We start from the raw sequence: 24,644 nt of genomic DNA on the forward strand, positions 1-24,644 counted from the left end.
CCTGCCAAGTCTTTCAAAATAAGAGCTCTCTAAAATGCCAAAGCAAGCTTTTCCTACAGTACGTGTACGTGCACTCATTGGTGACCTTGCCATTCATTACACGCTCCACTCTTTGATTTCAGGGGCCCTGACCCCGACTCTGCACCGCGCAAAGACACACAATCGTTCACAAGACACCTGAGTGTCAGCTGAGGTCAACCTTCCCATGAGGCTTTGTGTTCACTCTAAGACCGGGGTTCACGCGGAGCGGCAGGGTCCACCTCGCTACAAGAAGTCACAGCTTTTCCCTCTTTTTCCCTGCCTGTGAGTGTCAATCAGTGGCGAGTCACGACCCCGTGTGACAGTAATCAAAGTGAATAGAAGAGCGAGCCAGGTGGTAATTGTGTATTATTCAACTTGCGGGGAGCATGCCACGCTGCTTCAGCCTGTTGATCGCTTATGTATAATTTAACGCAATCTGTGCATGTATTATAAATGAACAGGGTTTGTGAAGTGGCAAATAGAGTGCAATTAATGTCTCGGAGCTCAGAGCGTGCAGATTGACTGTCTTTAGCCTATTTTCTCCTTGCTCATTTCTCTCTTTTTAGTCCTTTTTATCTCCCTCCCTTCTCTTTCACTTCCCTCTTCCTCTCCCCTGTTCCCCAACCTCTGCTGTCTCCCTCTTTCTCTGGGAGTCAACTTTATAAAGGAGTATGAGTGAGAGCGAGTGAGTGAGCACTCTGGAGGCAGTCAATACCTTATCAACTCCTGCCGAACGTTGACACCTTGACGTCCCTGACAGCAAATGATTACTTTTTCATGACGCAACCAGGTGCAATTACAGCAACATCTTTGCGCTGTATCCTGCTGCTCCTGCAACTGTCAGAAAGGTGTTCCTGGTGGGATCCTGGAGGAGCTGAGACATCAGTCTCTCAGTCCCTCCCAGATCTCTGCAAAGACAGACTGACAGACAGGAAGCCAGGTAGGGGGGGACGGAGTGCAAAGAGAAAATAGAGGGAGCCATTCAAACATGCCCAAAGATTCAGTTAATAGTTGCATTCGACTCAAATTCCTTTTCTGGGAACACTAAGAGGTTTGTTTAGAGGGCTGTTGACTGACAGCAACAACGTGACAGAGTTTTTGCTGTTGTCGATGGCAAGATGCAGGTAGCGAGCTAGCTGCTGCTGCTAGCAGCCCGGTAAACAACCAACCGTGTTTGTAATGTCAACACACGCTCGCTCGCTCTTCTCGCTTCACACTGTATAAACCCTGTAGGCTTGATTATAAAGTTTAACCACACTTGAACACACAACAACACTGAGGCAAAAAAAAAAAAAACACACCAGGTAAACCTCAATTAAGACTTCAGAGTGTCACTTTCTCCCCGTAGCTCAGCAGCACAAGAAGAGAACACAAAGAGCCCACAAGCCTGTGATGCCACCCCTGTGAATATGGGGATGCTGGGTGGTGGTGGTGGTGGTGGGGGAGAAACTTTGCCATCCTGGAGGTGGATGTTGCCTCATGTCTCTTTGTGTGTTTGGTGTGTCCCCTGGTTGGGAGCAGAGGGGGGGGGCGGTGGCAATAGTGTGTGTGTGTATGTGTGTGTGTGTGTGTGTGTGTGTGTGTGTGTGTGTGTGTGTGTGTGTGTGTGTGTGTCTGTATGTGTTTGTTGCTGTGTATGTATGTCATGGAGAAGAAGGACAGGTAAGGAACAGAACAAACTGTGAAAGTGCTACAGAGACACCTGAGAGTCTCCTCTTTCATCTCAGACTCATCATCCACTGATCCTCACCCCCTTTTCTTTCCTTCCTTCCCCACTCAGCCAATTTCCTCAGTTTCCCTTTAACACTGCATGTGCCTGGCAGACACACACACACACACACACACACACACACACACACACACACACACACACACACACACACACACGCACACACACACCTGACTTATGTAGGTAATGACACCTCAGTGAGCTGTTGGTTTTCCTTGGCCCTCTGTGTGTTTTTTCTCTCCTCCTGTCATCCCCCCCCCCATCTCTCTTCAAGCACTGCCTTCTCTCTCCTTTACTCCCTCAGGCCTCCCCACTCCTCCCCTCTCTTTTTTTCCTGTGGTGTCAGACACAGATTTATTCTGCCTGTGATGCGTGTAGAGCAGAGGAGTGTGAGTGAGCGGAGTGTGTAGGGGTGTGGGGGGGCAGGGTCAACGGGGAGGAGGTGTGTGTGTACAATAAGAGATAAGATCATGGCTCCCCAGGGGCTTGTTTGGCCCTGTACCCGATCCATCAAACGCCGGCTCCAAGTGCCAAGGTCAACTCTAATGAGCATTTTCTGGGGTCTTATTCTCCACGCTGAACACCCCCACTAACACCAACACACACACACACACACACACACACACACACACACACACACTCGCACAAGAACATGAGTACACAATCTCCAAACACACCATGGACATACCTGCTCAGCTGTAGGATGGATGGTTGTGACAGGAAATATAACATGCTTGCATGCATCCCAACAGGTATTTTACTCAGAAATCAGACATCGCTGCAAGAGAGTGAGATGCACAAGAGAGCCGGCCGAAGTGAGTGATCCCTGTCAGGTGTGGGGACGAGTATCCAACCTCAATATTTTTTGAGCAGTGACCAAAATTTGTCTGTAGCAACACTTATCACACACTGTAAAATATCAAAAGTTGGTATTGGATGACTGGTCACAATAACAGTCTTGTCATAACTTTGCTATTTTTCTTCATACAGGTAAAGTTATTGTATAGTTGCTTATGTTAAGACAACATTGTAACCCCTTAACACCCAATTTCCCCATTTGTTCTTCCTTAAAAAGGTTTTCAGGATGGAAAAAACATCTGGTTCTGCCCTGACTGTCTGACTCGTATGACCTGTACTCTGTATCAGCTTGTTACAACTCTTCATTAAAGCTATATGACGTTTACACTGAATTCAGTATTGAAACCCAAAAGCATAATTTCCCCAAAATTCACCCTGAAAAATGTGGCGTTTTTGGAAAATGTGGCATCTTTGCTATAACTTAAAAAACATGCAGGTCAGTAAAGAGGTTTAACACCGATGCATTGGGAAGTTTGGAATAATAAAAAAAAAGAATGGATAAGAAAGACTAAAAAAAACTATTCCTCAAACTAAGGTATTAGTGCCAAAACTCGGGTATCATATTGACAATGGTATCGAAATACTTCAAATAATACTCAGCCCTAGGCTGGGTATCATCTCATCTGCTGTGAGTTTTCAGGTGTGACACCCTAAAAACCCTTCCCACCAGCTCTCCCAGCTGTTTCCCCTACTTTCTGCATCACCAGGTTAGGCGCACACTCGGACAAAAATGGGCCACACCGCCCAGGTAGGTGGGCTTTTAGCACAAAGAGTCCCTCATCATCCCCTCATCACGCACTGATCTGCCAAAAGTTGTTAGGGTTTGAAGGCTCAAGGAGCGTGGGTGTGCAACAGAGCATGTGGAGCATACTAATGAAGCAATAAAAGACACTGCGGGAGGGGTGAGGGCGGGGGGTGAAGGCATGTTGGAGGGGAAGGTATAGCAGCGTGCGGAGGATTGGGAGCCTCTGACAGGAGGTGTGATAATTGAGATGTTGCGACCCTACATATTACCTGCATATTGGCCAAATTAGGAAGCAGGGAGTTTAAGGCCAGAATGGAACGCTGGAGCCCCCCCTGCCATGAGCCATGCAGTGTGTGTGTGTGTGTGTGTGTGTGTGTGTGTGTGTGTGTGTGTGTGTGTGTGTGTGTGTGTGAGAGACCAAACCAGAATAAGGCCTGACAACAACTGCTCAGTTAACTTTAGGAGCAAAAAATGTGTGAATTAAAAAAATGGAACTAGAAAATGTTTGACTGTATGGTGTAGAGATGGAAATACAATTCACGGTAAAGTATTCACTGTAAATATCCTTAACATGTACATAATTATACAATACATACAGTACATAATTATATAATTTAAGGTTTACAATTTAAGGTTTACAATTTTGTATGTAAAACGTGGCACAGGAAGCAGATCTGGGAAAATCAATATCTTAATAAGAACACACATATGGCAAATGTATGCAAAGTTCACATCTATAATGACCAAACTGTTGTTCAATGCATTTAACTGCTTTGTGTCACATCAAACAAACTCTTTCCACAGAGTTATTGACTTGGACATCAGAATGTTGCAATACAATATCACAATATACATTAATTACATCATCACAACACCATTTCACTCAAACTTAATTTTTTTTTTTTTTTAAGTTTTTGACATTTTTTGAGTAAACAAATAACAGATTTAACCTAAAAAAAAAAAATGGATGATACAAATGAGTAGAAGGCCTAAACAGGGGCCAAGGCCATCTGTATTACTCTTGCATATGTGTGTGAGCATGTGTGTGTCCTGAGTGAGACTGATGATGTGATTCACGGACGTAAGCACGGCCTCTTCCATGCCCCCACTTCCCCACATGGAGGGAGAAGGCCAAGGGCCCGGGCTGCCTCGGCCTCCCCTGGCAGGGTAGAGGGTAGGGGGCGAACCTGGACCCTGTGCCCCCTCTGGAGCTACAGGAGCTAGAGGAGAAGTCTCCACACTGTCGACCAGCTTGTGTGTGTCTCCCTGTGGCAGCTGCAGGGGACCCCCCGCCCAATGTGAGCCCACCAATACATCATCACTCAGGGGGAGTCTCCATGACAGGTTAACATTGAACTATGACACCTTGTGTGGGGGGAAAAACGACTCTTGTTTTGTGCTGGTTTGGCTGCTAAAACGCACCATTCACTGGTTCCATTTTATCAAATAGAAAAATGTGCTACGTTTTTCACATTCCCACATTACTATACATAGAAGTAGAAACTATTTGACAAATTGATTAATATTTAACGTAAGTGCTACTTCCCAAGTAGGCCTACTTACTAAATACTAAGCATTCAATGTTTTGTCAGATTCTTGTTTACTTTATATGTTATTACCGTTATATGATTTGTGATTAAAATCATAGTTTTGCTATTTAGATTTGTATTTTATTTAGACGTGCCTGTACAGCTGTTTGTGTCACGACAACAGTAACATTTTGAACATTTAAGAAGTTTGGCTTATTTTGTTAGATGAAAACAGGGTTTTGTAGAAAAATGTGTGTATCTTCCTCAAAACAAAGAATCAAAAAAGTATCACACACTGTCACACAGGTATCATATTGGCCAACAGGTCCTCCAAACTAAACAACTAAATATGTTGCCTTCCAAAATGACTTACATTTGTCGGTACCTTCCAGAAGTGTTGGCCAGGAAAACGTTACCACGTACTTATTGAAAAAGTACATACATTCCTTTAACTGACAACAATCTACAGCAGTAGTAACTAAAGACCATTTTGTGATGGGATCGCACCAGCCCAGGTGCGTGAAGTGTAAAGTGCCAATAGCCCCTTCCCTACTTCCTACCCCTCCTACTTCCAGCACCCTTGCTTGAACCACACCCATTTTCAAACTCTGTCTTCATGTTGATCTCAACTACACACCTGGGCACCTGGTAGCTCACCTGGTAAAGCAGGCGCCCATATATAGAGGCTTACTACTCGATGCAGTGGCTGCAGGTTCGACTCTTTTCTGCATGTCATTCCACCTCTCTCTCCCCTTTCATGTCTTAAAAAAAAAAACTACACACCTGTAAAGTTTCGTGACTGTATCTTGCACAGTTATCAGGCCAGGGGCGTAAAGTGGGAGTGGTAACGCTATCGCGTTGACAAAATCTGGCTGCAGACAGACTGACATAAACAGCTGGTACTCAAACTGCTACTGTGGTAGTTCCTGCTACAGTAGGTGTTTCCAGGACTACTTTTTGCCATGATGACACACACACACACACACAATGTAAAAAACAAAACAAGCGTCAACAACCAAAGCTACCAGTGGCTTGCTAGCAGCTAACTAGACACATAAGACAACTTTTCAATTACGGACAGGCACATTTCTCCTCTTTTGGTAGAGGCTAACTGCTTCCCCCCACCTACTGCCCCCGTCCCACAGCAGTCTGTGAATGTCTCTGTTTTTCAAAATAACCATGTACGTGTAAACAGGGTACAACAATCCCAAGCTCCTCCATACAAAGTTTTGTGGTTTTACAACTACGTCATACCACTTCTGCCTTAGCTCCTGACAGAAGAGTCAGAATTCACATGGCTGCTTGTGGTCTTTAAACGTAATATACATGTGCTGTTTTAAGGCATTAGAACACCTGGGATGGAAGTCCTGTATGGGGAACAATTGGACTAATTGGACATTAAAATAATAATCAAATGAAGCCCTACTGCTAATTAAAATACCTAACACTAACTAAACAAATCACTTAAAGCCAGATCCCCTCCATCTCATTCCTGATGGCTCTAATCATCTTCTTGGTTTAGGCCCAAGAGGTCAAAGGTCAGCGAAAGTAGCGTTGGCCCTAGTTTGAAGGAGCTGGCATTCCTCATTAGGGCCGGTTATGATGGATGGTTGTAGGCCCTCGTCCTCCCCCTGCCCACACCCCTCCCCATTGGCTCCTCACTCACCTCTCCGCCTCTTGGCACCGTCCCTCCATCCCCTCTTATCCTCTGACCAGATGTGTTCGTTGAACTCTGTCAAGAATAATAAAACACTGGCTGCAAGGGGCATGCACGCCAGGGCCGACAGCGCAGGGCGGGTGGCTAGGTGCATATTCAGATGCATGTGTGGACCTGCAATTAGGAAATACACACACATTAGTCAAGAGAGCCAACTAAGGCACCCTAATTATTATGACGTTCTATTTGAAACGGATAACCGGTACGTGACCATCACCGTTACGGTTAAGTTTAGGCACCAAAACGACTCTTTGGTTTGGGTTATAATAAGCACCTCCGGGACACAAACACCGGCCCCCCGGGGGAAAGTCCTTTGTTTTGGGACCCATCCACATCCCGACTTCCTACCTATGCAGATTTTGGCGCTCTTATACTACGTCCCCTGATTTCCTTCTTTGCTCCGGTCATTATTACTATGGATACTAAGTCCATGCCTTACAGCAAACGTCAATGTGGGGCTTACAGTAATAAATATTTGGATTGCATTCAAATTACAGTGCATTACTTTTCATAGGCTTATGGATGAACAATAAATGAGGAAAGCCTGACCACTATCAAGTCTTAGTTTGACCATGAAATTGTAATTTTAAGGTGAAATCGCGAAAAGTGAATCACTCTTGTCAAAGTGCTCAGTGGCCGATAGTGCTTTGTAGAGAACATGAAACAACCTAGATCACTCTTTAAAACCATTAAAAGTGCTATACGTCTCTACTGTGCCGTTTATACAATAAGACCCAAAAGGTGATGCCATCTGGACAGTATAGTTTCATTAACGGATGAAGATATTTCAGAGTCACTTGACATTTGGTTGACACTTCAATCCACATAACACATTGCAGCACCATGAATGCAAATATTTACTAGAGTGTAAGTGGCCCCATGGGAATCCATATGAGAGGCGTTAATAAGTACATGGACTTTGTGGTTGATTAGCTCAGTTGGTAGAGCAAGGTGCACGTACGCAGAGGGATTATTCCTTGATGCAGAAGGTCCAGGGTTCAAATCTAACCTGTGACGGTTTTCCTGCGTGTCTACCTCCCCCTCTCTCTCAGCTTCCCTATCCAATAAAGGCAGACATGCCCAAAACTTTAATAAGAAAGTACATGGACTTCTCCAATTCTGGAGTCAAACTAATTATTTTTCCACAATGTTTAATCTTGCCTCTCCCTCTGTTTTCATTTTTAAAGCGCAACGATAAAAACATCCAAGTAGTCGTTTTGCTAAATACTATAACTGATTTAAGGCTTTCCACCAGATATTGGAACCTGGCTTCAGGGATTGCTCCCATTCAGCCACACGAGCATTAGTGGGTGGAGGTCCAACACTGGCTCTGTTCAGACCTGGCGTTAACATGCATCTTGGGTGGACAGCTTTAAGTACGTCACATGCAACTTGAGTGACCAGTTTCTATTGGATCTCACTTTACGGCTCTATATTGAAATAAACACGTACATAATTTCCGTTTGCAAAGACCAAATGCGTTGTTGTTGTTAACCGATGGGAGGCAGCAAAGCATTTCCCCTGCCTAGTCTGCTGGAAATTAAAAGAAGAAAAAAAAATCAAAAGAATTGACTGGGTCAATTTGTTTGTGTGTTCCAGGCAAACCAAATCGTCCCAAGATGTTTGACACACTCAAAATATATTTCTACAGGCATTTCAATTTTTTCACGTCCTGGACAAAGCCAGTTTATGCGATTTGGTTTGCTACGCTTACGCAGTGGACGCCACATACACACTGCTAAAAAAATGTGCCAATATGTGGCCCAGACCAACTCCAAATGTGGTCTGAGCGATTGGATCTCAATGCGTCCTCAATGCATCTTGGGTGCGTTCACGCCTGTACTTAGAGCTGTCTACTGATCAGGGGCGTAGCACAAAATGCTGGGCCCTGTAGAAAGGCATTTTCTATGGGCCCCTCCCCGCATCCACAGCTATTCATTCTAGCATCTTTTTGGGCCCTCCTCACATGAGTGCCCTAGGTACTCAGTACCCTTTTTCCATCCAGTCTGATGCCCCTGGCTCTGATCACCCAAGACGCCTGCTAATGCCAGGTCTGAACAGGGCCACTGATGCTGGCTGATAAAGGCTTGCAGTCAGTGATCCAGTTCATCCCAAAAGGTGTTGGATAAGGTTAACGTCAGGGCTCTGTGCAGGCCAGTCAAGTTCAACTTCTTCAAAAAAACTTTTGCTTTGACTTTTAGAAACAGAAATTCCTGATGTAACTGCTCTTACAAATGACAGTAACAAGTTCCCTGCCCAGGTCAAATCAACAAAACAAAAGAGAGGCTACTAACTTGAGGAATAATTTGAAAGCTGGATTCAGATACAATGAACTCCTCCTGAACCCAAACCTGCTGTTGTCTTTATTTCTGCCTTATATTCCATTTGCACTTTAACATCAATTATTTTCATATTCACCAACATTCAGTAGATACATCTTTAACGAGCACATGGAGACAAAGCAGACTATAGAGACTATACAGTCGCTTCACTGTGACATTTCCTGTCATGGACAAATAAAGTTTAGGATTCACCGTTTCCTCCGGTCTCAGAAACTGTTCTCTGCTTTGATGTTGCTGCTCGGAAAGCCCTCCCGGGACAAAAGCAAAACCTGGTTCCCCCTGAAACCCTCTCACCACGGGGCAGCCGGTGACCACCGGCCCCCAAAGAGCCGCCAGATGAGAGGGAAGACCAGGAGTGATGGCAAAGATGGAGGCCGGGCGAGCACATTGATGGCTAGAGTGATGATTTCCTTCACACAGACACAAATGCCCCCAGTCATCCTTATACCTCCTCCCACCTTCCCCTGGCCCCGCAGGCAAAACACACATACACACACACACACACACACACACACACACACACACACACACACACACACACACACACAGTTAGGCCTCCAATTAAATCAAAAGTGGTTTGTTTTTATTGGTCTTTTGCGCTGACAAGTGGGCTATCATTCTGACGGCTCTACCTGTCAGCGAGCAGCTGAAAATCCTCCGTTGACAATGCCCAATGCTTCCAATTAGGGGAGAATCAGACTCCTGGCGCGCTAGCCATCTTTCCACCCTCCCCCCAAGGCCCACCTTCCCTCCCTTTTCTCCTCTGCACTCGCTCCACGATCCTCTACCATTTCCCTCTTTCCCTCTCACTCTTGCTTTCCTCCTTAATATCTCCCTCCTCCTCCTCCTCCTCCTCCTCCTTCTTCCTCTCCTCCTCCTTTCCACTTTCTCTCCAGGAGAAGGGGGTCTGTCTCCACTGCAAATTACCGACACAAAACGAAGGTGGTGGCGGCGCTGGCGCTGGGAGCTGCCGGTCCAGGGCCCTGTCAGCATTAATGAGACGATGAAGGTTTATTTCGCCGGCATGCATGTGCTAAATTCTTTCTTGTGTGACAGCTGACTGGGAAATGTGAGTGTTAACCTTATAAAAGATTCAGCGAGTTCTCATTATTTTCTGTCAACTCCAGTACCTGATGGCGTGAAGGTGCATCATTTGCATCCCTGACTGGTCCAGGGTGCAGCACCAGCTCCAGAGCAAGCGCCTTTTCTTTTTCTTTTTTCTCTGCCGTTTTTTAATGCTGTTTGTTTGTTGAGAGGAGTCATCTTTTTACATATATCCCCCTCGAAAGACATGCTTTACTCGATGTTCCAAAACGGTAGAGATGCCAAAGTTTATTCAAAGGCGACACACATTTTTACAAAACATACCTAGATATACAGTATATTTAACACACCTGCTCAATTGAGCAAGTAAATAAAATCTAGCACAATGTTTTCTTTTTTTAACCCCACAAAAGCCCAGGAACATAAGGAAGCCCAGCAGGCATTATTAGTAGTAAAGCTTATGGACAGGATTCCAATAATGCAGAGAATAAGATAAAAACTAAATAAAGCACCACAGACATAAATTATTAACACTGACAGGTCAGTATGGACTATGATGATGAAACTGCACCTGGTGCCAGTTAATCTTGTTTTAGGCTTTATATTATTATTGATATTTTAGTAAATATTCAAAGACTAGTAGCCTGATCAGAAACAATATTAATATCAATAATGGTCTTAAATACATTGAATTAAATTCAACTGTACAGCTCTCAGCCTAGCCAGGGAGGGGGGGAGTTCCAACTTTTTTTTGGTTTTGGTAAAAATGTGAGTGGAAAGTGTGTTTAATGCGGATCAATAATAAAGTATGATTTCATCATAAAATCAGACGGAAAGAGGGGTGAAGAGGCAGACAGCAATGCACCATTCACTGACCACTTCCTGAAAACATTCCTGTTTCTTCTCTTTAACATGGATCAATAACATCCTCCCACAACATCAGCGTGTGTGTGTGTGTGTGTGTGTGTGTGTGTGTGTGTGTGTGTGTGTGTGTGTGTGTGTGTGTATTGTGGGTGGGTGAGTATTTCATTATTGGGGTAACAGTTGCACTGGCCCTCAAATTCAGACTAGAGAGAAAGAAATGAAAAAAATTGAGCCTCGCTTGACCAGAGGGACACTTCAGCACCAGCATGAGCCAAATCATTACACACACACACACACACACACACACACACACACGCACACACACAGAGTCTGGCGGCACTGTGTTCTGCCAAAAAAAGGGCTCAGATTTTAAAGGATTCATAAACTTTACCAGAAGCCTAAATAGTTACATTTAATTGAACAAAAACATGTTATTTTAATACACCTGCACACTGTCAGTCCAGTAGTGCTAATAAAAACTATTATTTGTTTAATCACATTTTTTTTGACAACGTAACTAAACAGTTTCTCCAGTTTGAGAGTTTGCTGCTTTTTTCTGTTGTGTATCATTATAAATAGAAGATTTGGGTTTTGGACTGTTGATTGGACAGAACGAGAGACATGCAGATGTCCTCTTGGGTTCTGACATTTTTTTTACTTGTTTTTCTTGACCTTTGTGACATTTTAAAGACAAAGCCATTATCGAAAATATTATCAACAAAATAATTATCAATGAAAATAACCCTTAGCTGCAGTTTCATTCTATAAAATGTAGCCTAAAATAATCACACATGCTATGGCATGGTGGGGCTTTTATTTTTAAATCTTTCAAAACTAATCATTGTATTTTTTCAACCTGGTTGGTTTGTCAGAAATTTAAAAACCAGTTAAATATCATGTATCCCTTTTTATTTTACCCACATTTGTGACATAAAAATGTGGGGGAAATTAAGAACACTCAAAGCGGTTTGGGTAATAAAGAGTTCAGATTAAAATCTAAAAAATTAGGACTGTCTGGGTCTTTCAAGAAACAAATGAAAATAATTAAAGCTCCTCTATTAGTTGTACAGGCGGTGTGATGATCACGAAGAGGAAGAAGCCAGTTTAATGACCGTATGATTTATTTAGGATAGTGCTGGAGCTGTGGTCATGCGGCACAGCGAGGATAAAGACAAGACAAAAAAAAACTGTGAGAGAAAGCATCTAACCACTGCTTCTTTTCATGCACCAGCAGAGGAGAAAGAAACAGCTAAGTCAGGGTTGGTGTGTGTTGCCTTATATCTGTGTTGTCCCCGCCTCATATGTGACAGCTTGCAGCCGTGATGGGACCCCATGGGAGCGGGGAGCGGATTCACTAACCTGCCGGTGTCTGAGACCGACGCGCGCCTCCAATCTGGTGGTCTGTGGTCACATGGGGTGGAGAAAGAGGAGGGGGGGCGGGGGGGGGTCGATGATGATGAAAAGGGGGTTAGTTAGATTATTAGGGGCTGTCGGGGCCGTCGCGCGGGGCAAACTGTTTGTGCAGAGTGGAGCTAAAAGTGCACACAATGGCATTTTACGCATGTTAAGGTGCGCACAATGGCAAACGCGCCTTGAAGTTTTTTGCGTCACGCTCGGATACAATTGGACTATTAGAAGGTCGTTATGCTCTAAATGATGACTGTGGAACGAAGAGACATTGTTCCTGGTCAAAATTTAAAAGATAAAAATAAAAACTTTTTTTCCATTAGCCTATATTTATACGAATATTTTTCTTTCACCAATTTTCTTGAAAGGCACCATAAAAAGATATTGTCGTGGTGTATGCAAAGATTGTTTGGGGATTTGGACTCAAGGCAGAGGAACCATTCAAAATAACAATTCAATAATAACAATGTTCTGCAATAATAATAATAATAATAATAATAATAATAAATTAGAGGCCTCTACAAATTTAAATGATTTTAACAATAAAATAGGCCTAATAATAAAATAATAAGAATGTGTCCGTTTCGTCAATTTTGCAACATCAAAACATTTGCACCATAACAATGTTAAATCTAATAAACCGATAAATAAAATCTAAAAAAAAATAAAAAAATGAAATAAGTGATGATGATAAAAAAAGAAGCATTCAGTAAAAAGAGGAGCTGTGGAGGTGGGAAACAAATCCAGAGAAAGAAAGGGAGTCGAAAAGAAAAACAGCGAGCCGCTCCACATAATAAGCCCATTATAAGCCTCATCAATGATGTAATGAAAGCAAACAGTGGGAAAATTGCCTGTAAACAGTTGGATCTGAGTCTCCTGATGAATTCAGTGTGTCTTTTATCAAAGTGAGGATGAGCCAGGGAGACGAGGGGAGGATGGGGGAGGCAGGCAGGGAGGCAGTGAGGGAGGGAGGGAGGCAGAGAGAGTGGGCGTGTAGGGAGGTCCACTTCCAGCTCCACCTCAGCCAATGAAGGCTTGTCACAGGGGACTCACGTGGACGAGGCGCTCTTAAAACCTAGCTCCTGACTTTTCCTCAAGTTCAATTTTTTGGGAATCCCTCCCACCCCTATCACATCTCGTCCGTTTACTTGCCAGTTGTGACTATTTAACCCACTTTACCTCTCCTTTTTTTCGATTCTGCGGCGCCCATCGCATCGTCCCGCAGTCTTCCGCTTCTTCCTCTTCTTTTCCTGCTCCAGCTCTCGGACTCCTCTCTCTCGCTATCTCGCTCTGCTTCGTGGTTGTTGTTGTTTGTTTTTTTTGTTTTTTTTTTAAGGTTTTGTTTGTTCTACTTAAAGGAATGCGAAGAGTTTTCCATCTGTCGTTAGTGTGGCCACATGACGAGCTGCCCTGAACATTTCCCCTCCGGTCCTCTCTCAGGTCTGACGCGCCTGTACCTGTCCATGGTGCTGAAACGCTTTCTTTCCGAAGACACCGGTGCGCTGCTGCTGCTGCTCCCGAATTTCCAGACAGAGTCATTATTTCCGCATCTTTTCGAAGAACTGGTTCATCTTCTACCGTGAGGCTTTTGGACTCAAACAGGAGTTGGTGCCAAAAGGAAGCAACAAGAATCGACAGTGCCTCTGCCAAAAGAGACTACAGTGGCTGCATCGATTTCAGGAGGACTCATCTTTCTAGACTTGACAAAAACGACGATTGTTGTAACGCAAACTTAGCCTGGAGATATTTGCTCTGTAGGGATCCAGTTGGGAAACTGGAAATAGCGGAGGAATAATCTTCATTTCGCGTATCCATAAACATTTTTTTTTTCTTGGTGCGGGGAGGAGGGGTACTTTCTTCTCTGCTGGATCAACTTAGACTTAATCAACCCCCTTCCCCTCCCTCCCTAAAATAAAACTTGTCCTGAATACCAAATGGTAGTTTGAGGAGGCCTCGATCAAGACAATGGAGTCGTCCGCAAACGGGTCCAATTTTGGCATCGACTCGCTGCTGTCCCACAGGCCTGGAAGTCCGCTGTCCAAAGGGGACAGCCTGGCGGGGGAGTGCCGCTCGCCTCTGGAGTTCAGCCCGAGATCAGACGTGGAGAGCGGCTGCTCGTCGCCTCCATCGCCGCGGAGGGAGTGCGTGGAAGAGGTTGCCCAGAGGCAGGGTCACGGCGTCGGCCTGCCGCCGCACCTCCAGCACGCGCAGATATCTGCGGGCTCGCAGCAGAGGACCGTGACCTCTTCGTTCCTCATCAGAGATATTCTCGCGGACTGTAAGCCCCTGGCCGCGTGCGCGCCATACTCCAGCAATGGTCAGCCGACTCAGGAGGCGGGGAGGCTGGCCTCCAAGATAGCGGAAGACTTTATGGAGAAAATCCACAGCAACTCGTCGTCAGACAGTGAATATAAAGGTAAGGACAGACACAGGGAGGGAGCCGCTCTGCTTTGGGGGTTGAGATTGGAGGTGAAAGTGATCTGGCCTTCTGCTTACATACTGGACTTTAGGCTCCTGTAGAAAAATAGTTGTTCTTTTGAAATGTGTTTCTGGTTGTGTGTGGAGTAGCTCCCTATATTTACCTTCCTCCGTCTATCGTTTTCTATGTTGTTCAGCTGCAGCGTGTCTAGTCTTGGTGCTTTTTTTTCTGTCCTAATTTCTAATTAGGCCAACCCAAATAAATACTGATTAAATATTAATAATAAAAAGGGTCAGAGAGATACAAGTTTAAAAAAAAATAGCTGTGCAATGTGGAAAAAATAGAGCATGAGGTTAAAACAACAATAAACTGAATTTCAATGAAAGCCGAACTGCTGTTCAGAATATAATGTAGCATTTAGCTGAGCTGGGTGATGACAAAAAAATAAGACTATATAAACAAAAAATAGGTAGCCTATTTAAGGTGTTTTAGGCCTTTTCAGATTATTTCACAAAGATAACAATAATAATAATGATAATACTAATAGGCTAATAATAATAACACTAATAATATTAATAAGTAGGCCTAGCTTAGTGTATAAGAATAATATGTTTCTAACTCGGCTTGAATATTTTTGATAGAGTTAAAAACTGTAACATCTTTATCAATAAACTGCAATAGATTTCATCAGTAGCCGGCCACCGGAAGCCATCGCTAAGGGAAATTCAGCCGATCCTCTGCTGCTGTATCGCGGTGGTGGAAACATGAGATTTGACCGTGCACGGTGACAGGCTAATGAGTTCACTTTTTCATTACGTTTTTTTTACATTTCAAAATCAGCGGCTGGCTGCGTGCATGCGCGGCGCGTTTCAAGCTTCGCACTATAGCAGAATATCCAGAAAGCATCTGTTGATGTCAGGGAGGCAAAGGATGGGAGAGATGACAGGGTCGCCTCCAGATAAATGCCATCAAGGGCCTCTCTGTTTCCAATCATGTCAGCCGTAACAGACATGTCACCTCCATTGACAGTTTAATGAAGCGGTGCCTGTAAAGAAGACGACCGCTGTAGGCTATGAGGGGGAAATATAAAACTTCTACGATAGTCTACATTATTATTATTATTATTTCATTAGTTTGTGTTTTATTTAGTTTTATCTACTTATAGGCTCACAATGGGCTTCTTCCTGATTCACTTTTCTTCAGCTATTGATACGGCGTCACGTCATCAATCCGCTCGACAAAATTCAGTGTGTGCGTGCGTGTGTCCGCGCGCTCCCGCGTGTCACAAGTGTGGATGGAGATGCTCATCGACGCGCTGATGGATTGAGGAAGCCGCGGGGCCCACAGAGCGCCTGTACGGCACCTTTGATTTCCACCAATCCGCCTCCTATAATATTTCAGGGATTTGATGCAATTTGTCCCCGCCGCTAATCAGATTTGTAACCGCGCGAGGCCGCCCGGCTCTTGATTTCCACTCATTTCCACGGTCCTGTGAAGTTTCTCCGGTCGCGGTTGAAAGGCTCGTCCTTCCCTTGTGGCTCAATTAGGCGGATTATTGTGCTCCTTGAGACGATTCAACTATTCAACTACCAAGATCTCTCGCCTCGCTCGCTTCTTCCCCCCCCCCCTCCTCTCTCTCTTTTCTTTCCTTTCTTTTTTCAGAGAATTGACTAGAAGGACTGTATATCAATGCTCGCCCTGACATGACACCACGCAGTGGAAGAACAAAGACTGCGGCTCTGCTGACGGGAAAAAAAATGTCAGATTGGAAGTGCGAATATTGGAAGAGCTTTTCATAACAATTTAAGAGCGAATCAAATAGCTCCATATAGCCCATAGGCCCTGTTTCTAGTGCCGTGATTTCACACTCAAACAGTCGAAATGATCTGTTCCTCAAATCTAGATAAATACTTACAAAAACCCAGCATGCTGGTAAAAATCAGACATGTTTATATATATATATATTTACCAATAAATGTTTGAAGCGTTTTTGCCACTTTCTTTAAAATCCGCAGTGAACAAATAGTAGCCTTTGATTGACTTGGTGTTCAAACCAGTGATTTAAGTTATTCAAAATAAAATTCACGGACTTATTTTCACCGATTAAATTAACACTGACGTAGGCTAAAACTTAATAAAATGAGGTTACATTTAAAAACAAAGAAGCCCCTTATAGATCCAAAGTTGGGCTTTATCATGTCTTTTGAAAGGGGGAGCAAGATTCTTTTAAATTATTATTATTATTATTATTATTATTATTATTATGGGCTAATATTAAATCTAGCCAACCAATTAAGCCTTTATTTATATATAACACATCGCATACAGGACTTGCAGCTCAAAGTCATTTCCGTTTAAAAGCACAGACATTGAATGTTAGTAGAATTCCGTTTTGCCTCGATCCAACTAGAGTTGTTCATATTTTACATATTTTATTATTTCTCCTGAATTAAATCCCTGTTTAAAGTAAGCAGCGCCACACTAATGAAAAGCTACATTGCCATGAAAGTGACCATTTATTTTGTAATATATTTCGTGTTTTAGTAGACACTGACAGGCTATTTGTCAGCCTGCTGCATAGATTTCTTCACGCCTCCGTGTATCGAGGTTGCACGTCCACAAAGATAGACGTATAGCGTTACATGACGCAGTATGAGTCCTTGGCTCGGTTATTTACCTTCTTCTCTTCTTTTTGTCTCTTTTTTTCCTTCTTATCTCGGCCGTTTGTGTCCGCCAGTGAAAGAGGAGGGGGACAGGGAGATCTCCAGCAGCAGAGACAGCTCTCAGGTCCGGCTCAAGAAGCCCCGGAAGGCCCGGACGGCCTTCACGGACCACCAGCTGGCCCAGCTGGAGCGCAGCTTCGAGAGGCAGAAGTACCTGAGCGTCCAGGACCGCATGGAGCTGGCGGCCTCCCTCAACCTCACCGACACACAGGTCAAGACCTGGTACCAGAACCGCAGGTAAAGACACTGCTGCTGCTACTTAGGAGGGGGGATAATCTGGTTTCTCACGGCTGGCTCAGGACTAGATGGACCCAGGGACGCCATGTTTTCCTGTTTTCCTTTCACCCTAAACGGTGGCATGAGTTCATTCACTTAACTGCACACGAGCCGCTGCCACTAGGATTGAAACATCACGTCATTTTAGTATTGATTAATCGGCCGTTTTTTTCTCTCGGTGAATTGATTAATCGTATGGTCCATAAAATGTCAGATTTTAGTGGACATACACCCCCCACCACCACCACCACCACCACCACAGTTCCCCCAAAGCCCAAGGGGAAGACAGTCAGTTAGAAGAAAGTCAATACTCACACTGATAACACACATTTTAACTTTTAACAATTGATCAGTTATCATAATAGTTTCTGATGTAATGCTCTGCCAATCAACTAGTCGATTAAGCGTTCAATTACTTTCAGCTCTAACTGTTACTCCTACATCCGGTAAATTTACCAGTCCTGAGCAAATATTGATTGACTGATTTTTTTTTTTCATGGTTTAATTTGTATTTAATTTTTTTGGCACCCTTGTTTATTTCGATTATAGCTCTCTGTTAAGAGAAAAAAAATCGGATTTGTGTTAATCGAAAGAAACGTGTGTCGATTTCGATTAACACAAATACGATTTCTTGGGGGGTTTGGTGGGAGGGGGGGTGCCTGAGTCAGCCCTGAGTTTATTTCGTCAGTTTTCAGCATCTTCATGCAACAAGAATGACTTTTTTTTTTTTAAAAGCTCCTATCCGATTTCATTTCATACAATGACCCTGCAAATAGCTTGGAAAGCGAGGCGTCAACGTTTTGTAGGCTAAATAAATAAAAGTCCCATTGCATGCACAGCTAAGAGAACCTTCTCCCGCAATGTTTTCTGCAGTTCGGCTGAATTAACTTGAGCATTTAGTTGTCTGCAGCTTTGACTCACAGGCAGCTAAATGACATAAATAAATATAAAACAACACTTCGGAGTATGAATAATGCATTGTTGCATGTGTGCATATCAATAATTCAAACAAACCACTATATCTACTCAATTATCTTTATTATGAATTATTCACCTGCATGGAGTGCATACTGCCAATCTAACAGACTTATGGGTGTGAATACAAGTGGCAGGCTGGAGATTTGGGTGATTTAAAAAGAAGAAGGAAAAAAAGAAAAAACAGATGTATTCCTGACTTTTAATTGGACCCCAGGTAAACAGATGGGAGTTATTTTGCTAGGTGTCAGAACACACTCACTTAATACTAGGTGTATTTATCGCTAAACAGAGGCTAAACCAGCGGGTTTTCTTTCTCTCTTCCAGGACAAAGTGGAAGAGACAGACGGCGGTGGGACTCGAGCTGCTGGCGGAAGCTGGAAACTACTCCGCCCTGCAGAGAATGTTCCCGTCCCCGTACTTCTACCCGCAGAGCCTGGTGTCCAACCTGGACCCCGGAGCGGCCCTCTACCTGTACAGGGGCCCCTCGGCGCCCCCGCCGGCCCTACAGAGACCTCTGGTCCCGCGGATCCTGCTGCACGGCCTGCAGGGGGGCAGCGAGCCGCCTCCGCCTCTGCCCCCCATGTCCGGCGTGCTTCCTCGGCCAGCTCAGCAGCGGTGAGCCGGCTTGCTGCACATTCTTTTTCTTTTCTTTTTTTCTTTTTGTACGGCGACGGCAGCTCGGGACTCAGAGGTAGAAATAAAAACAAAGACAGAAAAAAACTAACTGTTCGAGGCCTTTCATAATGGTGCGAAATGGCCGATTTAGGCTGAACCCTGTGGACGGAGCTTTGGGACTCAAACTGTGTCTGTGTGGAAGGATTTTTGGGACATGAGCTTTATTTATAACTTATTTATTTTTCAATATGAATCTAAGTTATGTATTTATTTGATACAAGTTGCAGTATTTTCAGTGTTTTCAGTGTTTTTTTCTCCCATCAACAGATAAAATTGTTGGTGGCACTTTGACCTACAGTTCAATGCCAATTAGACCCCCTATTATTATTATTATTATTATTATTATTATTATTATTATTATTATTATTATTAATATGTAGGCGTTCATGGATAGTGGCAGAGGCTGAAAGTAACATCCTTCCATGGAATATGAATATAATGTAATTTAGAGGATCCAAAGGAACAATGAGTAGCCTAAATCTGTCATTGATTTTTCTTTACACGTGAAGAACAAGATGATCAGCAGTCATAAACCTGTAAATAAGAATATTTTGCATTTTATTCGAAAGAGACTGATTTTAAAGAAACTTTGTTTTTGTTTTTCTGTTGGTTTGATCCATTGGTGCGTCTTTTTCAGACCACGGTGATCCAGTTAAACATAATAGGCTAGATTAGCCATCAGAAACTATACAGGCGAACGAGTCCGAATTAAAAAAGAAATAAAAATAATAAAAAGCATATTTGTCTGAGAAAGAATGCCTGGACCCACATTAAAAAAAAAGGCACAAACACGAGAGCTATGGAAAGAAAGGAATCTATATACAGTCTTTTTCTTGTTCTTAGTTGAAGTTTTAGCGAAGTAAAAATGTCAAGTAATTTATTTAAAAAAAAAAAAAATCCCTGCAGAGGGGAGCAATGGGAGACGCAATCACCTCAGTAAGGTTTTTATTTTTATTTTTATTTTTTTGGGATAAACAAATCGATCGGACTCGGGTCCCCGTCCAGGTTGGTTTGCTATAGATGTATTTGAACAGACGTTGTGCATTACTTATGTTACTTCATATGAAGCCGTGATAACCCTTACTTGTTATACTCTCCTTTGGTGAAAATGTATATTGCAGATATCAAACTTGTGGAGTGGTTCTCGTATATTTCCTGGATCGTTTTTTATTTTTTTTTATTTCTATTTTCTGTTCCTCTCTCTCTCTCTCTCTCTCTCTCTCTCTCTCTCTCTCTCTCTCTCTCTCTCTCTCGTGAAGTTCATTTTTTGGGGGGTGAAATTCACAGCAACAGTTGGACAGAAAAGGAGGGGCTGGGGGGGGGGGGATTTGATGTAAAAGAGAATTACTTTTATAAATGTGGAAATAAAAGTCTTTCATTTAATTACGTGGCTGCTTGATAATGTGTGAAAGGGAAATGCCACGGGGCTTTTCAGGTGGAATCAACACGTGGATGTAGCCTACACTACAATAGACCTATTCTCACGGCGGACATGTTGACATGTCATAGTAGGAAAAGCACAGGTGTATTCAGAACCATTAATGATGGCTGCATTCCACTTAGGAGAGGCCCTGGTATTGTTCATGCTGACTCACTGAAATAGCTCACTGGGACACTTGATGGAATTGAGCCATCGTTAAGGTTATCAATATCAAGTCAAAAATGTCTGCTGTGAAAAAGGTCCATAGGTGGACAAAAGAGCAGCAACCAACACCTCTGCAACAAAGTGTTGGTTCGTCTATGCAGCTATAGCCTTGAAGCAACTCATTCCTGGATAACCTTCAGAATCAGAATCAGAAAGGGCTCTATTGCCAAGTTATTAGGATAAAAAGAATATAAACAATATAAGTATAAACAATATTCCTTCCTCTATTGAATCCCACAGGTAACATGTGGCTATACAAAAACTTTTCGTTTAACATCATCTCGACACAAAAATACATACATTTATATACAGCCTACATTTTGATATTTTAGCACTCTGATTTGGTGCCAAAATGAAAGCCATTTTTTTGACCAAATCGAAAGAAGATTAGAATCGAGTTTTCATATCCAAATAAACAGAAAAATAAAATGATAAGAGAACCTGGTGTTGTTTTGTTTTTTTTTGAGACAGAGGGCTTGACTGGCCACCGTTAAAAACACAGTGTTTTTAAAGTGATGTGAACACATGTCGGTGCCAATGAGCAAAGGTTGAGGAGATGGCTGCTGTCGCTTTAATTAAACAGCGCCACTTTTCTGGAAGCAGCTCGAGAATCAACACCATTTTTAGGGCTCGCGGCGGGTTTCTATTAGAGGAAAACGTGTTTCTGTGAATTTGAACATGTCTGTCAGACGGCTCTCCCCTCCTCTGTTTGGTTTAGTGTCGTTGATTTAATTTGTTTAATGTTGAGATGAGGAGGGCGTGGAAAAAAAGAAAAAAAAAAAAAAAAAGAAGGAAAAAGTTAATAAGAGCGTCAGCGGTGGAGCAGGTACTTTAACATCCGTTTGGTAACCTTTTCAAAAGAAAAGCGGAGATTTGCAGAACGACTCCACAACTAAGGTCAATTCGGACAAATGTTAATGTTATTCTGTGTTAATTATACAACAATGGTGACTTTTATTTGGGCTTCTAATACACTTTATTTTTGTAGAAGTATAAGTGCATGAACACATGAAGAAGGGAGAAAGGTCGTTTGATTGGAAACGACTAACCATCCTCTCCACACACACACACACACACACACACACACACACACACACACACACACACACACACAAAAGTGCAATCAAAGATCAATTCCAGCTAATGTCTTTAGAGAAGGGCCAACAAAATAGAGCCGCCCCCCAATTCTCTTCTTCGCCATTCCCACTTCCCTAAATTAACAGCAGTAACTCCGATTCGTTTTCCATAAACAATGCAGGAGATGAAATATTAATGTGATGCGCGCAATTGTTTAAGTGCCCTAAATGATCCCATTTTGAAATTGATTGTTTCCATCCTTCTTTTCCTTGAGGGTGCTGGATGTGCGCTCCTCTGCCAAACGGCTCCAACAGCTGGTGACCGGGCTGGAGCTGACTACAGACCGGGGATCAGCGTGGGGACAGCTGGTCAGCGGCTCCGCCACCCCTCCCTCCTCCATATCCAAGCACCAGCCTCACTCCCCCCCCCCTCCGAGTCTGCGAGGACCCGAGTTATCCGGCCGTGGCGCGTTGGGGGTTAAAGGAGTTCAGGCTGACGGACAAGACTTGGCGTGTAGGATGTTAACGATTAGACAAAAGACTTTAATAGGTTTTAATTGAAAGTCGATAATGGGTTTGATAGCCAGCTCCCCCTGCTGTCATCCACGCATGGCACCTGTTATCTGGGGCCTCCACTTAGTGGCTGACCACGCCGTGAAATATCAGACTGACGGCCTGATAACTGGCGCGTTTATGATGCGTAAAATTGCATTAAATATACAGTGCATGTGCCGAGCCCGAGTTTTGACGACTGGGAAAGTGAAGAGGGGAAAAAGGGAAAAAGGGGAGGGGGGGCTCAAACACCTCCCAACTTGCCAAAAGATCATTATAGTCCCATCATGAGGATCCGTGACCGATTCAGATAACGACGACCCTCTTTATGTAAAGGGGGTTATTCTTGCAAAGTGTACAGCTGATTATATAAGGAAAAGCCCCCGTGTGTCTTGTTGGGTGATTCGGAGAGTTTTTTTCTTCTTCTTTTCTTTGCATGTGAAAGGCTGGTGGTAAATCCCCCGGCTCTTACCATGGATTGTCCCCGGCTCAGGGTTAATGAAGTGCGGATGGAGTCTCGTTGAGCTCCCGACAGACAAAAAAAATAAATAAAAAAAAGGCTTAGGCCCAGAGGATCAGTGACTCTGCTTAATCCCATGGACTCCTAATAATAATAATAATTCAAACGAAAAAAAAGAAGAAAAAACTAAACAAAAAAACAACCTTTTGATGAAATTAAGAGTGAATCAAAGCGTCATTTGCATTGTGCTCGTGGTGTGAAAGCTTTTATATTTCCTTTCATTCCTAGCAGTGGACCAATGAGGCGAATCTGCAGCTTGCATTAAGATTGTTTCAATACACTGGCGGCGGTTTTGCTTACAAAATCCGCGGGGGAAGATAAAAAATAGATCAATTAAAATGTTCAAGAAACGCATGGCCTATTTTGCAGTTTTTCCTGAACAATAGCCATAAACGAAAATAATTTTTTTTTTTTTTGTTACAGTTTTTTGCATAAGCGAAATGTGCCTTTATGGACTATTATATCCGTTATTCACAGAAGAACTTAGGTTACATCAACGTATTCCCACATGCCCTCCATATCCTACATACTACCTATTTAGGGCCGTTTGGAATAACCTTTGAAGCCACAAAGTATTTCAAACTGAGCAACTCCACTGTATTACACACATACCCTCATGTGTAATACTCCAAACAAAGTGTTTGACTTTGACTTTTTGGAAATATGGCAGTCTGTTGTAAATAGGATCGTTATTAGGGTTGGGCATCGTTTTGATTTTAACTATTTAGATTCAGGTTCTTATCGAGTCTCGATTTTTTTTCTTGAGGGGTGGAGTTGAAACGGGTCACATGCTTATTTCAGAGATGAGAGGATTATTTTATTTTGATTCAATGGTGATTTAATCAATAACGTAAGATAAAGCCACACAGCACAACAAGCGCCTGGAAGTACGGTGGCCGCTCCGGAAACCAAAAACTTGCACGTTAAATTTGGAACCGACGATCGGATTGGAAACCAAATTTTCCAATTGATTCCAAATTGGAACCGGTTCTCGATGCCCAATCCTAATCATAATGCTTCATATGGTAAGACAATGTAAATAGCCTTTATAGGCTACAGTTGGATGTTCAGTTTATGTTTGCTGCATTAGAGTCAGGCAGGGAAAGGTAGAACAGATTGTGTGTAACCTATTGACCCTGGCAAAGTCGACAAAAACATTCAAACTGTAGCCTATAGGCCTATTTTATTTCTCCTTCATATTAAAATCTAAAATGAAAAAGTCACCCAGCTCCATTCACCTAACCAACATTTCTGTGGCTCGATAGCTGAAAAGAAGGAAGAGAAAAAGAGAGAGAGAGAGAGAGAGAGAGAGAGAGAGAGAGAGAGAGAGAGAGAGTAAGGCTGGCATTAAAATGAATCTGACTCAGCAATGAACAGAGACATTTAGAGAGATAAAGTACATGATAAAGTATCAACGAATGTAAAGGGGGAGGGGGGGGGGGCGAGTGGGGGAGCGAAAAGAGAGGAGCAGCCTCCCAGTTAGAGATCCGCTCCTTGCCTGGAGGTACGGAGGCCGTGAGGAGG

The 24,644-nt window shown here is 43.2% G+C and overlaps 1 protein-coding gene across 1 annotated transcript; it reads left to right on the forward strand.

Moving 5' to 3' along the window:
• The first annotated feature begins 14,221 nt into the window (after positions 1 to 14,221).
• Positions 14,222 to 19,271, forward strand: barhl1b (BarH-like homeobox 1b). Its single transcript, XM_078272057.1, has 3 exons — positions 14,222 to 14,672; positions 17,413 to 17,635; positions 18,977 to 19,271. Exons 1-3 carry the CDS (start codon positions 14,222 to 14,224, stop codon positions 19,269 to 19,271), a joined length of 969 nt encoding a protein of 322 aa, XP_078128183.1.
• Positions 19,272 to 24,644: the final 5,373 nt, after the last annotated feature.

This window comes from Sander vitreus, chromosome 16, assembly GCF_031162955.1.
Source record: "Sander vitreus isolate 19-12246 chromosome 16, sanVit1, whole genome shotgun sequence".
In the NCBI taxonomy this organism is placed as follows: domain Eukaryota; kingdom Metazoa; phylum Chordata; class Actinopteri; order Perciformes; family Percidae; genus Sander; species Sander vitreus.